Source organism: Lepidochelys olivacea (genome assembly GCF_965140295.1).
Source record: "Lepidochelys olivacea isolate rLepOli2 genome assembly, chromosome: 1".
In the NCBI taxonomy this organism is placed as follows: Eukaryota; Metazoa; Chordata; order Testudines; family Cheloniidae; genus Lepidochelys; species Lepidochelys olivacea.
In genome coordinates this window covers 248,660,820-248,675,910 of record NC_140411.1, presented here as the reverse complement: position 1 = coordinate 248,675,910, position 15,091 = coordinate 248,660,820, and the positions used below count along the sequence as shown (strand labels likewise).

The 15,091-nt window shown below is 43.4% G+C and overlaps 1 protein-coding gene across 1 annotated transcript in view; it reads left to right on the top strand.

The window, feature by feature from the left end:
• DGKI (diacylglycerol kinase iota) overlaps window positions 1-15,091 on the top strand; it is a gene marked incomplete at its 5' end in the record, with an annotated part of 284,785 nt that overhangs the window by 234,567 nt on the left and 35,127 nt on the right. The window contains one exon of the mRNA XM_084617560.1: window positions 9,285-9,310. Coding sequence (XP_084473686.1) covers window positions 9,285-9,310 — 26 coding nt within the window. The remainder of the gene's footprint in view (window positions 1-9,284; window positions 9,311-15,091) is intronic.

The following is a 15,091-nucleotide window of genomic DNA, read 5'->3' as shown; positions in this document are numbered from 1 at the left end:
GTTTTGGCAGATAGTGAAACGCAAAGCACACCCACACAACATGAGACTACAAATTGACTTCTTTAGGGAGATCTCATGGCTGATTGGCATCTCGCTCTCTGAAGGGAAATGCAAACAACCCAGCCTCCAACCTCTCCTTGGAGCTGATTTCCAAGGAACAGAACAAATGCATGATTGGCTAAGGACTCGACTGCCCTGGTGCAGAGACAGCCTGTTGCAATTTGGTTTTAAAATCCTCTCCAAATATTGTCAGCAGATAAGGGAGAGAAAATGAGTTTTCTGAGTAGAATGTAAGTTTTTGTTGGAATGAGTTTAAAAGATGAAATCTGTGTTGAAAGATAAGAGATAGCAGGGTACATCTGTTTTCTCCACATTGCTTGCCAGAGCAGTCACAAATCCTCCTCTCTATCTCTGGCTAATTGTCCTAATTGTAGAATGGATGACTTACCTTGCTCGCTCTCTCTCTCTCTCCTCATCCTTTTTTCCTTTCAAGCTCTTTCTGGTGGAATGAAGGAGATGTGTCTGTGACAGAGAATAATATAACTCTATAGCAGGGAAGGCAGGGGAACAAATGGGAATATCAGCTTTAGTGCAACATCTTTCTATTTGGTACCCTAAGAGAGAATGACGTTTGGGAATTTAACTTTATGGGATTACTGCTGCCTCCTTAACCCCAGCCTCCTGGACAGTGAATTCTGTGCTGTGCCCCTTAAAGGACTCACCCAAACCTCTAAGCATCACATGGTTCATTCTCCATTACTTAGTCCACAGCAGCATTGTGCAAAATTCAGCAGTTTTACTTTGCTTGGGGTTTAGATGATCCTTCATTTCTTTTTCAATGTGGATTTGACATGTGCCTTGGCCAACATTTATTAAAACGTGTGCCTACAGCTATTTGGCGGTGCTGGGGTCTAGCAACTTATTTAGTTACCAAAATGTGGATTTAAGAACCCAGTGTTAGGCACCTGTTTTTGAAAATCTTGTCCCCTCAGTTTCCCTTTGAGTTTCAAGTATTAACAATCCCCAAAACACTAAATGAAACTCCTATGTTTGTTTTGGGATAAAAAAAAAAACAGTTTAGCGTAGTTTGCAGGTTCTTTATAACCCCTAAACTGGCCTAGGTTCACTCAGAACTCAGCCTAGGTTCATCAAGAGGATTGTGAACATTAGCTGAATCTAGCCTGAGGGTCAGGTTTGTAATTAGGTGAATCCAGCTCTTGCCTACTGCTGCTGTTGTGTGTGGAGTGGTGGGGGTAATTTGTTTTTATCTAAGTTTGCAGCACATTAAATCTGTTCCAAAGCAGCTTTCAGACCTTCTTGATGGCTTTGCAGTTACTAAACAATTCCTTTTTGGGCCAAATCAAAAGCTTATGGTGATGACAAAAGGTTATCTGGGCAGAGGTGGTGCTCGCCCATGGGGGGCCCTAAGCAGGAATATTCCTCCCCTCCCCCAACACATACTAATAATTAATAGGAGGCCCCTTTTTGCTGCTCAGGGCCCTAAGCAATTGTTTAGTCTGCTTATGCCTAGCGCAGGCTCTGGAAAAGGTCATTCACACAACATCCTTAGTCATGCAAGGGAATCCAATGAATTTACCACCAGATTGATTGCTGCCTTTTCTCAGCTTCCCAGAGCAAGCTGAGTAACCTACATACCCTTCACCTCTTCATTGCCCCCCTTCTCATGGTTTTGAATGGGTAGCAGAACTCTTCGGCCTTATATTCCTGCTAGTATGTCATTCCGCCTGCATATAGGACTGAACCATATTCTCCGACTAGAGTTACCTCCCTATCAGCTGCCTTTTTTCTCCCTGCCCCTTGTCTCCCACCACTGTCCATGACTCATCAGTCAGATCAGTGAGAATTTTAACGCCCATTGAAGTCAATGGGTATCCTTCCACTGCTTTCAATGGGGCTTTGGATCAGGCCCAGACTGAACAGATGTTTCACCTTCCCTCTTTTAGAACACGTCTTGATTAGGACTTGAGCAGCAGGGTGAATAGGGTGAAGGGAAGAACCTCACATAGCTCTGTATTGATCCTGCTAGTCATTTGGGGAGATCCTTCCTTTCAAAAGGAGCGGCATCAGAGTCTTCCTCAGCCAACAGCATAAAACTGAAGGAAGTGTAGGTGTACAAGGTACTCAGAGGAATCTTCCCCTCCTGGTCTCAGGGGAAAATATCTGCTTTGGAGAGTATTCCCCTCTTTTTCAGAAGGTAGCTTATGGAGCTGTTTCAGCCTGTTTCTGTTAAAGCATTGTTAACTGTTGCTTTCTATCCTTGCATCTTTCTCCTGGCCTTTCCCTGTTTGATTACCATTGAATGGAAATGCCCCTACTCCCCTAGGTGGCAGTAAAACTTCAAGTATCGCCAGTTTGTTCCGCACCCTTCCCTCCATCCTGTTCAGCTTGCAAAATCATTATAGTGGGGAGAGAAATAAAACAAATTGCAAGAGTAAAAAAGTGAGATAGCAGTGGAAAAGAGACGAAACAATATGAAAGGCACAAATGCTCTGGAGAAACAGAGAGAAATACTTTGGAGCTGCACTTATTTTCATGAGACATTTCCACTAAGCAGCATTGGACTGGGCTTTTGAATGTTAGGTTGCCTGCAAACAGTTCAATTCAATGTCTGCATGTGTGGATGGAGACAGAAGTGAAAGGAGGGAAGGGAAATGCCCCCCAAAATTAGATCACTACATTTAATAAGAAGCACTGAGCTATCTGTATTGTTTGTCCAGATGATCTGGAAATCCCTGAATGAATGTCTGCAAATTGGCAAATAATTGTACAGTTCTTCATTTGAATGGGATTTTGTTTGATGCATGGAGCTTTGTTGATCAGGAGTTTTCTTTATTTACTGCTTTAAGCTGTGTTGCCATTATCTTAGAGAAATAGATTAAAGGAAGGAAGGAAAGACAGACAGACTGGTTGGCTTCTGAGAAAGTGCAGTGGAAGTGCTCCAGCAGATTCCTAGCTTCTCACAGCAGAAGGCGCCGTAGAGAGTAGATGCAGGTCAAAAGTGCTTCATGTGGAGAAACTCACAATTATTTGGTTCCACTATTTCCCACCAGTTGCTATTGGAGGAATAATTTTGGTGACAGTCTGACCAATACGTCTAGTTCAGTTCCGCCTTTCCCAGTAGGAGGTGCTGCATGGAATGGAAGATTGAGCAGCTTCTCCAGCCTGACTGTCTCCCATCAGGAGGTGCGGTATAGCACACTGGTAAAATGCTAGCTATGGGAGCTCACAGCTACTCCAGTCCCCAACTGTATCAGTGACAGGTTGTCATAAATATAAAGGGAAGGGTAAACCCCTTTGAAATCCCTCCTGGCCAGGGGAAAGCTCCTCTCACCTGTAAAGGGTTAAGAAGCTAAAGGTAACCTCGCTGGCACCTGACCAAAATGACCAATGAGGAGACAAGATACTTTCAAAAGCTGGGAGGAGGGAGAGAAACAAAGGGTCTGTGTCTGTCTGTGTGCTGGTTTTTACTGGGGATAGACCAGGAATGGAGTCTTAGAACTTTTAGTAAGTAATCTAGCTAGGTATGTGTTAGATTATGATTTCTTTAAATGGCTGAGAAAAGAATTGTGCTGAATAGAATAACTATTTCTGTCTGTGTGTCCTTTTTGTAACTTAAGGTTTTGCCTAGAGGGATTCTCTATGTTTTTGAATCTAATTACCCTGTAAGATATCTACCATCCTGATTTTACAGGGGGGATTTCTTTATTTCTATTTACTTCTATTTTTATTAAAAGTCTTCTTGTAAGAAAACTGAATGCTTTTTCATTGTTCTCAGATCCAAGGGTTTGGGTCTGTGGTCACCTATGCAAATTGGTGAGGCTTTTTATCCAACATTTCCCAGGAAAGGGGGGGTGCAAGTGTTGGGAGGATTGTTCATTGTTCTCAAGATCCAAGGGTCTGGGTCTGTAGTCACCTAGGCAAATTGGTGAGGCTTTTTACCAAACCTTGTCCAGGAAGTGGGGTGCAAGGTTTTGGGAAGTATTTTGGGGGGAAGGACGCGTCCAAACAGCTCTTCCCCAGTAACCAGTATTAGTTTGGTGGTGGTAGCGGCCAGTCCAAGGACAACGGGTGGAATATTTTGTACCTTGGGGAAGTTTTGACCTAAGCTGGTAAAGATAAGCTTAGGAGGTTTTTCATGCAGGTCCCCACATCTGTACCCTAGAGTTCAGAGTGGGGGAGGAACCTTGACACAGGTGCAGGTGCCAAGGTGTGGGGGAGCTCGCACATTGAATAACGTTTAATATGTTAAACCTTCTCCTTGATTAAAACTGAGGTCTGAGTGAATTAGTTTAAATCAGGAAGGAGATTTACAGTTCTGAAGATATATGCAAAAACATAAAATGAAAGGAAACGGCTTTAGTCTAAAGCATCCCTTCCCTCCCCTCCCCCCGCAGCCCACTACCTTTAGTTACTGGAAAAAATAGAGTGCGTTAGTAAGTTTACAGCATTACATCATTTAAGTAGAGAAAAGTGTGTGTGGGGGGGAGGTCATAGGAAAACAATGTAAGTGCTGCACACAGATTGCTATTTGGCCTTTAAATTGTGAGCAGTTTGTTTTAAGTAGCCCTGGTGCAAATGATTTCAGTTGCAGGTTTATTAATAAAAATAGCTGTTTTTCATCAGCTTGGTGTTTGTTTCTCTAGGGGCTTTAGTCTTCAAGAAAAAGGTACCTGTTTACTGAAATTTTGTTAGAATTTACCTGTCGGAGGCTGGCTGGGTTTCTCTAGGTTCTCAAGCCCCTGTAGACAGAGCTCTACATCACAACACTCCCCATTTTCCCTTCTTACAAATAAATGTTCCCTTTCCTACCCCTCCAATGCTGAATAAACCTCACGACCGCAGATTGAAAAGAGCGTTTGGAAATAGCAGCTGTAAGTGCTTGGCTGATTGTGGAATGTTTACATGACTTGAAGGTGCCCTGGCCATACTGGAGATTAATCCTGTGAGAGGGCCTGATCCAAAGCCCAGTGGAGAGACTCCAATGAGCTTTGGATCATACCCTTAATCCCTGGGCCCTGATGCTATGTTGAGGGCAGGTGAACACCATGCTTCTCATGGCACAGGCTGTTTAATTTCCTGGAGGTGTCTATTATGATAACTAACTGTTTTTTTTAAATGATTATTATTCAGGTCTTTTTAATGCACTGCTAAATCTCTGTCTAGCTTGCTGTGATAGTGATTGTACGGGGTACATTTAAATATATATACATGCAAAATGTGCACTTGTGCTTACAAAAGGGATAATTGTGCAGTCAACTCACAGTTTCCCCTTGTATATTGGTGATTGCAAGTGCAATTACCCATTCGGGGGCATGCTGTGCACCGTGCAGTACAGAGGGGAACTCAACTGTCAGAGACCCATTAAAAGGAGAATGCAATATGTGGAAAGAAAAGGAGGCTACATGATAGCACCACCTCTCTTCTTCCCACATCCCTAGCACAGCCATCTTTGTCCCCTCTATAACTAACACATCAGAGCATTGCTCTGCACAAACACAGATGTGGCAAGCCAGGGAGTGGGAGAGGTGTTAGGGAAATAGACTCTCCAAGTGGCATCTTTCTCAAGGCGGTGGCACTTTACCTTACAGTTGGCATCACTAGTTATTGCTATCCTAGAAATAAGCATCTATAGGCATTGTCTTCCTACTGTTTTTGGTATATGTATATTCCATTAAAATGGTGGTGTTACGACACGGTATCCCTCTGGGGCTGAACTTTGACATTTTATCCCGATCTGTATCCTTCAGAAAAGCTGCAGTTACATCCCTATCCAGCTGGAAATCAAGGGCCAAATTCTCTGTTGAATTTCCCAGAATTCACCAGCTTTTTCAGCTTTTGGGTAGCCAGGCAATGACAGAAATGTAAGACCAAGGCTCACTTTGTTGGTACTACAGAGGGGAAGTAGGGAGCAGTGGAAATATCAAGATCTGTGGGTCACGGTTCTGTTAGAGGAGGATGAAGCAAAGCCTGCTTTGCCTGTCAAGACACACACAATCTGGTCTTTGTTTTCCTAGGCATACCAGAAGAGATCTCTCCTCCTCACCAACAACTCTGTTACAGAGCAAATATTCACTAAATATTTTGCTGCTCTTCTGTTTTGCTGTCCTGGACAGCTGCCTTCTCTGCCCTGTATTGTAGAGCTATCCTTGCTCAGAAGAATGAATTCATGAAGATCTTGTTTCATGCAAGCTGTATACACCTAGGCTTTTGCTCAGCGTCACTGGCGTAGGGCAACTAACTTCTTTGCATCAGGGACATTCTTCTCTCTTCTCTCCTTTCCTTTTAATGCAACCAGGTTCTATGAGTTGCAGCTTGATTCTTTAGCTCTCCTTGTTTTGTTTATTTTAATAGACTCTGGCTCATGCTGCAGCTGCACTGCATCAGTCAGCTGGTGCTAAGCAGCTGAATAGCCAGTGGATCCAGCCAGCTGAGAATTCCTTCTACATGGAGGAATCCTTCGGTGGCAAAGTACCATCGCATTTTATATGTCACAACCCTACCCAGTCTGCAGCGCAGGGGGTGTGGCCAGAAAATGGCTGCATCCGGCTGATCCCCAGCCCCTCTTGGCTCTGGGGCAACTGGGCGTAACTTAAAGCAGCCATTAGGCTTAAGGCCACTTTTGTTTCCCACCTTTCTCCAGTCCTGTGATGAGCATAGTTTGGTTGGACCAGAAGATCTGGCAGAGAATGACTAAGTATTTAACAATTTAGGATGGATTTTCCAAAGTGATCGGTATTGGCCTAACTCAGCTCCTAGTAAAGTCACTGGTAAAACACCATTGGTTTTAGTGGGACAAAGTTAGGCCAATGCTGAAAATCCCAGCCTTACACTATATAGACTGCAAGGAACGAAACAATGCTAAAAGAGACCAAACTCCTCACACTCGTTACAAAAAACAAACAAGCTCACCTACAAAAAAACAACCCTTCTGCAGCCCATCAAGTGAAAACAATAATAATGTCTGTCATATATTGCTTTTCATCCATAGATCTCCAAGCACTTTTCAGAGGTGCACACACATCACCATTATTTTTAAAAATGATAAATACAAGTCTTGTGCTTGCTAAAGTGGTCTCCTGCTGTGTATGTGCATTCTCTCTTGCTTGCTGTATTTTTTAACTTGTGGGTGCTTTAGAGATAATAGCATATGTCTTCCCAGGTGTAATCTAACTGAATTATGGGATAGTGTGTCCTGTTTTGTACTGTTGCTTTCCATAAGGAAAGTGATAAACTTGTGTGACTAAGAAAAAAACAAAAAGAATAAATGGCTCAATTTGGGTGAAACCACTTCAGCAGGTGAGGTGTCAAGATAAAACAGCTGAGAATTCTGGAGAGGGTCCTATCTGTAAATATTTGCTTGGTTGTATCTTTCTAAAAGGAGAGTGGAATTGTACCTGTTGGTATCTGCAATCCTACATCACTTAGCCTTCTATGTTTGCAGAATTTTATTCCTTACTGGGGACATGTGGGAAGAAGGGAATATACTGTGAAAGGGACAATTACTGCTTAATGCTGGGGGGGGCCGTTCAAATGTTTAATATTTTGGATGCTATTCTCTGGTTTACCTACAGTCTTGCCATGTTGCATGGAAATTATTGGAATGGCAGGATATACCTGGCCTGTTTGGCTGCAGAGGACATAGCTAGGATGTTTCAGTAGCAGTCAGAGAGTTTAACAGTCGCAGCAGGTTGATACACTGGATATTGGCATGGTCGTAATCTTCATTAGGCAATCTGATTTTTTCCTTTATTTTCTCTAATTGAGTGTAACTCTTTCCTCTCTTTCCCTGCAAAGCTCTTCTTTTTAAAAAGTAAAAAAAATACAAACCTCATTAGAGAAGTTTCCTTCTTTCCTCTCCATCTTTAATGTTTGCGCCTACACATATGCCAATCTGACTCTGATGCCCTATAGTCCTTCATCCTGAGACCCCTGTTATAGAAGGAGATCATGTCTCCTCCCTCGATTTCTTTATTCCTCTGAATTCAAAGCTTTTAACCCCTCTATTCTCACTTGTTACTCCCACACACATACTCCTTTTGCTCCTGTTATGTTTTCTGTTTCCCCACCCCATACCATGAGATGCTTTCTTGACTCTAGCTTTGATCACCTTGCCTGCAATGCTGACATTTGTTTAATCTTGCTAATCTGTAATGTTTGTGCATCAGTGTAAAATTAAACTATGTCAGAAAGAAAACAGAAGCCTTACCATGCTAGCGGTTAACTCCTGTGTTATCCTGGCAGCAAGAATGTGCAATGTCCAAAATTTGTGCACATGGCTAACCCCAGCCCTGCTTCCCATGCTAATATGTTGGGAGAAAAATGAAGTACAGTACTTTCCATTAATTTATGTGTGCTATTTTTTATTTTTGATCACAGGTGATGGAGGATAAGATCTTCACCTGGTGTACACTGGGATAGTTCTGCTAATGTAAGGCAAGCTATCCTTATGTACACCAGCTGAGGACCTGACTAGCTGACCACACTTCATACCTCATCACTCTTGGAATGTTTTCAAACCTTTCAGTCAGTGGTTGTATATCCCCTCAATCCCCAGAACCCTGCTCTTGAGTTGTATTATACAATAGTTAACTGTATCCAAAGTTTCAGCAGATCTATTTCATGGGCTCTTTATTATCTAAACTTATATACATTGCTCCTGTTAAAATGCTCCCATCTTCTGTGACTTACTGCTAGTGCTTTTACACTATCCCCTGCTAGGAGAATCTGGGGCTATACATTCTGTGAGTTCTTCTGCAGCCATTACTCTTCCATTAGTCCCTCTAACAACCCAACCTGGGGAGCTCTCCAAACAGCCAGCACTCCTTCACAATTCCCTGCAGTGACTCCTGGTGGGATTGGAGAACTACTTTCTCACCATGACCATTATTCCTCAGATATTTCCAACCCTGACACCTGCTTGGAGATCCCGAGACTGCAGTAGGTGTGTGCTTCTCGCACTGTTAGACCCTACAGAAACTCTTGCTAAGCGCTGAAGTAGCTATGAGCCGCCTCACAACCAGCCCAGCACTGTGGTTCTATTCCATAAAACTGCTCTGGCTGGGAGGGCTTGCTCCTGAAATAGTTTGAGAGCTCCCTTCTTGTCACCCCTCTTACAGACATTCTTACTGAGAGAAGCTGGGATTGGAATATCTTAGCTCCCTCATATCCAACATGCCTGCACCATTTTCTAGGGTGACACCGAACCCTGTCTGCAGCCTTTTCATCATACAAAAGATTGACTGATCTTTGTTGTTTTCTTCCAGGCCACCCGTCTCTTCAGAAGATCAAGGTAAGATCCTGTTTTATTGATGTTGATGAAGGATTAAAAAATGGAACAGAAGACCAGTTAGGAAGCTGTGTTTGATAATCCCTGTGATGGAGAAAAGCAACCTTGCAAAGATAGCACTTTGATGTTCATATTTAGTTCATCTGTAACTTCAAATTCATATCGGTTAAAGTTCAATTTAGTAAAAGCCAAGTCTGAGTTTAGGTCTTTACTCCGAATTCAGCAAAATGAATTTTGCTCGACTAAACTTGGGGCACTAAAAGCGTTTGCAGTGTGATTCGTGTATCTCAACACCACTGGGACTCGGCCTAGGGGGGAAAATGTACATGCTCAAAAGAGTTTGCATGGGTTAGATGAGGATCAGCTAAACTATTATGACTGTTAGGGGAGAGGCAGCATACACTAGAAGGTGAAGAGAATGAGTACGTTTGGTTTTTGCTTTCAAGCTAGTTTGGACTACCACTAAAACCAGTTTGGTGGTCTTGTATGTTTGTTCTCTCAGAACACCTATGGATTTTAGCACAATTGATGGTTTCCACATGTAAGAATCCAAGGTTAGTTGCAGGTGAAGATGCATTCATTAATAAAGTTGCACGGGAACCCAGGACTGGAATAAAAGGGGATGTTGCAGATCAGAAATGAAGTGCATTGGCAGAGCTGCATGGGAGATCAGGAACAGAAGAGAAGGAAGGTCAGAACTGGGGCCTATCAAGAGTGAGAACTTAGGAATGGAAAACACAGGTGTGATGTTGGTCAGGTGTGAGGAGCATAAAGAAGTAGTCATATGGAGACTCAGGAATGGAACAGAAAGAGGTGTTACAGGCTAGGAATTAAGTTCATTGGTAACTTGTGGGGTTACAGGAATAATGTAAGTTAGCAGCAACTACTGGATTCTAGCCAGTGCTGCCTGAAGAAGAACTGTAATGTTTAATAGTTAAATTAGTTGTTCGGAGACTGAGTCTCAGAGACTGATTCTCAGATTCACAGTTCTGACAGTGTAAAGGGCCCTTGAAGTGGGAGTAAATTACCAGTGCCAGATTCATGAAAAGGGGCCTTAATATAAATAAGAATCAGGCTGTCTGTGTGTTTGTAGTTCTATTTTAAGCCAGTACTAAACAATATGGAGATGGAACTTCCGTATCCCTATTTAGAAAGTGTAAAAGAGCCACTGAATGTCAGTCTTTATCCATATTTTTGACATTCTAACAGTGTTGGTTTATTGTGTCGCATTGCATTACATTATGATTTCAGATGCAAAATCATGCATGCTACTGCACCCGCAAAACCACTATGTAATTCCATTCATTTAGTGTCATGCTCAAACAGAACTTAATCTCTCCTGTCCTATCCTGAAATATTTGGCAGATAAAGTAGTTACCAGCTTGACATAATTTGCTGAATTACCTCTGAAGATTTGTACACAATCTTGGGGCACAAATGAAGTGAGTTTGGTAGTCTTCTCTGGCTGCCAGTGCGTATACTTCATAAGATAACCACACCATTTCCCACAGTGCAGGACAAGTGTTAGTCATTGCTCAACAAAGGCCCAGGACTGGATTAGTAAGGAGTGTTGCAGGTCAAGGCTGAGTGCACTGAGAGTGTTGTAGGAAGGTTAGATTTGAGAGGCATTGACTAAGTGTTGTGGGGGCCCACAACTGTAATTAACAAGGAATTTTGCAGGGCACCATTGAAGTGCATTGGCAAAACAGTATGAGGAAACCTTGTATAGCACCCAGCTGCACTGTACTTGGTTCTAGGCAGAACTCTTAAGTCCAGCAAATGCCAGTAAATTAACACACAGACACAAATAAGTGTTAAAAATCTCCTTCCTCTTCTTGAAATGACATTTCCCGATAAAGAAAGTGCCCTCTCTTTCCTTCCCCACCACTCAAACTGGGGGTATTGGAGCCTGGCAAAATTTGAACACCACCCCCCTACACTCCAATGCTCAGGAGAAACATGATGTAACTTCATGAAAGCCATAAATTTAGAGCCAAGCTTGCCATTCAATCCACTGTGACCGAGTATTGCAGCACCATGGTAGGTAAGATTACTCACTACTCTGAGAACCCTTTTCTAAACAGTGGCTGTGGGAGGGTCAAGGACAGAGTTTAATCCCTTCACTCTGTATTCTCTGCCTTAATGATTTTATTTCAGACATCGAGAGGTATATTTTCACTAAAGTGGGATTTCAGGATTTAGCTATGTGACTCTCTTTCTTAATAGTCAGCACTCAGCTGTATGCCCATTCACCATGTTGAAAATATACCTCTCAACAGTGCTTTAATGCTGTTTCTTTTAATAACCTGATAATGTTTTGAGTTACACAGTGGGGCTTGATCGATTTCAGAAATGTGTTAACTGGAATGGTGACATAAAGTAGGGGGCCATACTTCAATTTCTCCCCTTTGCATAATCCTGCCTCTCCCTAGCACCGTGGTCACTTTCTAGTAGTACCTCAGAACTGGCTTTCTGATGGCATTGCTTCTTGGCTGTTACTGAGATGAGGTGCTGTCTCTGGTGTGATCCGTATCCTGTTTTTACTTCGCATTTTGCCTCTGATCTCTTTTTTCCCCCTTTAATTTCCATTCTTATTTTCTCTCCCACTATTTTCCTTTGTACCTCATGTCTTTGCCATCCTTCCACCTCCTCACTGCCATGTCTGTCCTTTTACTTGTCCTTTCCCTTGGTGATCTATTCCATTCTAGTCTGTATAGATTCTTGTACCACCCTGCTCACTTTGGTATCTGAGTGTCCTCTTCCTCTTCCATCCTCAGTCTCCACATTAAATGATTCTAGCATGAATTGCAAGCAGAAGTTCTTGTGTCTGTACTATTACAGAAGTGCTACCAGTATCTAGTATTGAATGCAAGTAGCACTTCTCTTAATCCCTACTAGGACAATGCATCATGCTGTCTTCAAAGGGAGTGGGGATAAAGCACCATCAGTCTGGAACTGTGCATCCAATGAACACCCACAATGCTCCTTATTGTGGATGCATGTTAAAGGCACGTGCATCAACTACAACACAAGGCCATTTAGTTCTTGACTCAGAAAGGGAAACAGTGGCTTGCAATAAAAGTGCCTCCTTAAGGTCTTGCAAGGGACTGCACAACCGCTGTAGGAGTCTGACATGCATATTTGAACCATAAACTTTGTTTTTCTATTTTAAAAAAAAACGAGATGACTGTTCTTACTCCCAGGCTATAGAGTCATTCTCACGTTTGTGCTCTCTCTTTGCCCCAAATGACTCTGACTCCGAGAGAGAGAGAGAGACTGACTCACTCTATAGTCTGGTGGTCACAGCGCTCACCTGGGAGGTGGGAGACCCAGGATCCATTCCCCCTGCTGTAGCGACTCTATCCAGAGTGCAATAGCTTCAACAGGCGAGACTGAGGGAGCCCCAGTCAGAATATCCCATAGCGTGCACCTGAGAGGTGACCAAATCTCTTCTCCCCCTTAGGTGAATGGGGGACTTACCAGGGTCTCCCACATCCCAGGTGAGTTCTCTAGCCACCGGGCTAAAAGTGATAAGGGAGTTCCTGTTTCTGCTGCTTTGTGTGAACTCACCTGAGGGGCCCAATCTGGGTAGGCAGTCGCTGAGCACGTTTATTGTATTGGGCCCATCCCACAATGTAGGTGTCTGAACACCTGTCTTCCCCTGGTTTGTGAATCGCTCTGGGGCTTTGGTGGGAGATGCCTAGAGTGAGGTGTTGTGCACATGCCCAGAGCCAGAAACATAGGCACCTAGGGAACTTCTACTGCAAAAATGTAGGCATCGAGTGAGTTTAGGTGCCTACAGGGTTCTGCAGGAGTTTTGTATATCACAGTCGTCCCAAAACTGGGACTTAGGCACCTAAAACAGGGACGTAGGCGCCTATCTCCTTTGGTGCACTTGGGCCCAACATTGTTTACTCACTATCCACCTGAGTCAAATTTTGACATGGAGATGACAAGTTTTGTATCCCAGTAATTGTCCCTTCATTTAGTTACCCCTATTGTTGCTCAATCCTTGAAAATTGTGCTTTGCCTTTTTTTTCTTTTAGCAGGCATGACAACACATTCTTTGCTGCACCAGCAGCATTTCCAGTGAGCTGTTATTTTGAAGTTCACCCTCTTTTCTTGGGAGTAGGTTCTGAGTCCACAAGGGAATAGGACATAAATGGGAAATGAATTAAGATGAGAATAATAGATTGAAAGGAGTTTGGAGCCAGTTTTCTTAATGCACTCTAATAATTATTTGTGAAGGGAGAAGATAGAGGATGATTTTCTGTTTAGAAAGGCGTCTGGAGACACTAAAAAATGTTTAATACCCTGGCAGGAGTTAGTTTTTAGTCTCTCTGAATCTGGACATGCTCTCTGCAGTATTTTCAGGCTGGCTGATGCAGAGTCATTTAATGCTGCTTGTAACAGGGTAGCATCCCCCTTAAGGGCTGGTGCTAGTCAACTCTGATTACAGAATGAGGCATACCTGGAAGAGATCATTGTGCTCGCCCTATAAAGAACAGCAGGAGGCTTCAATGAAGGAGAGAGGAGGAATAATAATCATTAATAAAAAATAATAATGATGCTCAAGGATTAGAGATGTCTAAGAGTGAGAAGGCTCTAGAATAGAGTCAGGACTGAGACTGCAGCCAGACAGGGCCTAGGAAGGGCCTGCCAAAGCAGGAAAGGCCCTAGGCAGAAATGCCTAGGTGGAGGAAGAGAAACCTTTGGTTTTTGTGGACTTTTGGATGGACTTGAAAACTTTATTTTGAATGTTTGTTAATTTAATAAAGCAGAACATAAGAAGGGATGGGAGTGAATGAAAGTGTTTTTTGAGTTTACTGAACAGTCCAAGTGGGGAAACTGAGGCAGACTACCTGTAGTGAGACCGTAGGCCATTAGGGGGCGCATGGGAGGCGGCTGGTCCTTCTACATGTTAGGAGTATAGTGGAGTTTTAACAATGGGTCTTTGAATTAGTGTCTAGTTGAATAACCTGGATGCTTTTAGAAAGAGGTGCAAGATATACCTATTTCCCCAGGCCTTCCCAACTGCTCCTATGCCTGTAAGACAGCAGGTGCTGCCTCCCAGGGATGGTGTGAGTACTGTTGAGAAGCGATGCAGAATGCAGTGTGGGCACCAGCACCGTCAAATGAAAGAAGCTTCCCGAACTATAGAGAAAGTAAATCCTCTCAGTGGCATCCCACTGAAGCTTTGGGAGGTAATGAAAAACCTCCTGGCAAAGCAGGGTTTATTGGGGGGGGGGGCGAGGGGAGGGAAAGGTATTGAAGAACACCCCAGCACTCCTCACCCTCATCCTAGACATGTCTACATTGCATCTGGGAGCGAGCCTCCAGGCCCAGGTCTACAGACTTGCTTCCTGGGTCTGTGCTAGCATACTAAAAATAGCTGCACTCCAGCTCAAGGCAAAACATCAAAGCAATGTCTGCACAGCTATTTTTATCAGGCTAGAGTGAGCCCCACAAGCCCCACTGTGGGCCGAGGCTGGGAGGCTCCCAGATGCAATGTAGACCTATCCACTGAGGCCTGGGTGGGGGCTGGGCTGAAGAGGTTCCCAATAGTGCTTGCACTGTGGGAAGGGGGTGAAAAGCTCATGGCTGACTTGTATCCAGGAAAAGCAGGTAGTTATGCAGAAGATTCTGCATATAGCTCCTGGGGGAGGTGGGGAGAGAAGATGTGATTGATTTTTCTCTTGAGGGTTAATAGGTTGAATTGATTTCTGCAGGAGCAGGAATGGGGATGGGGCATCATTAGGTTGATTTACTGATTTAGTCTGTTTG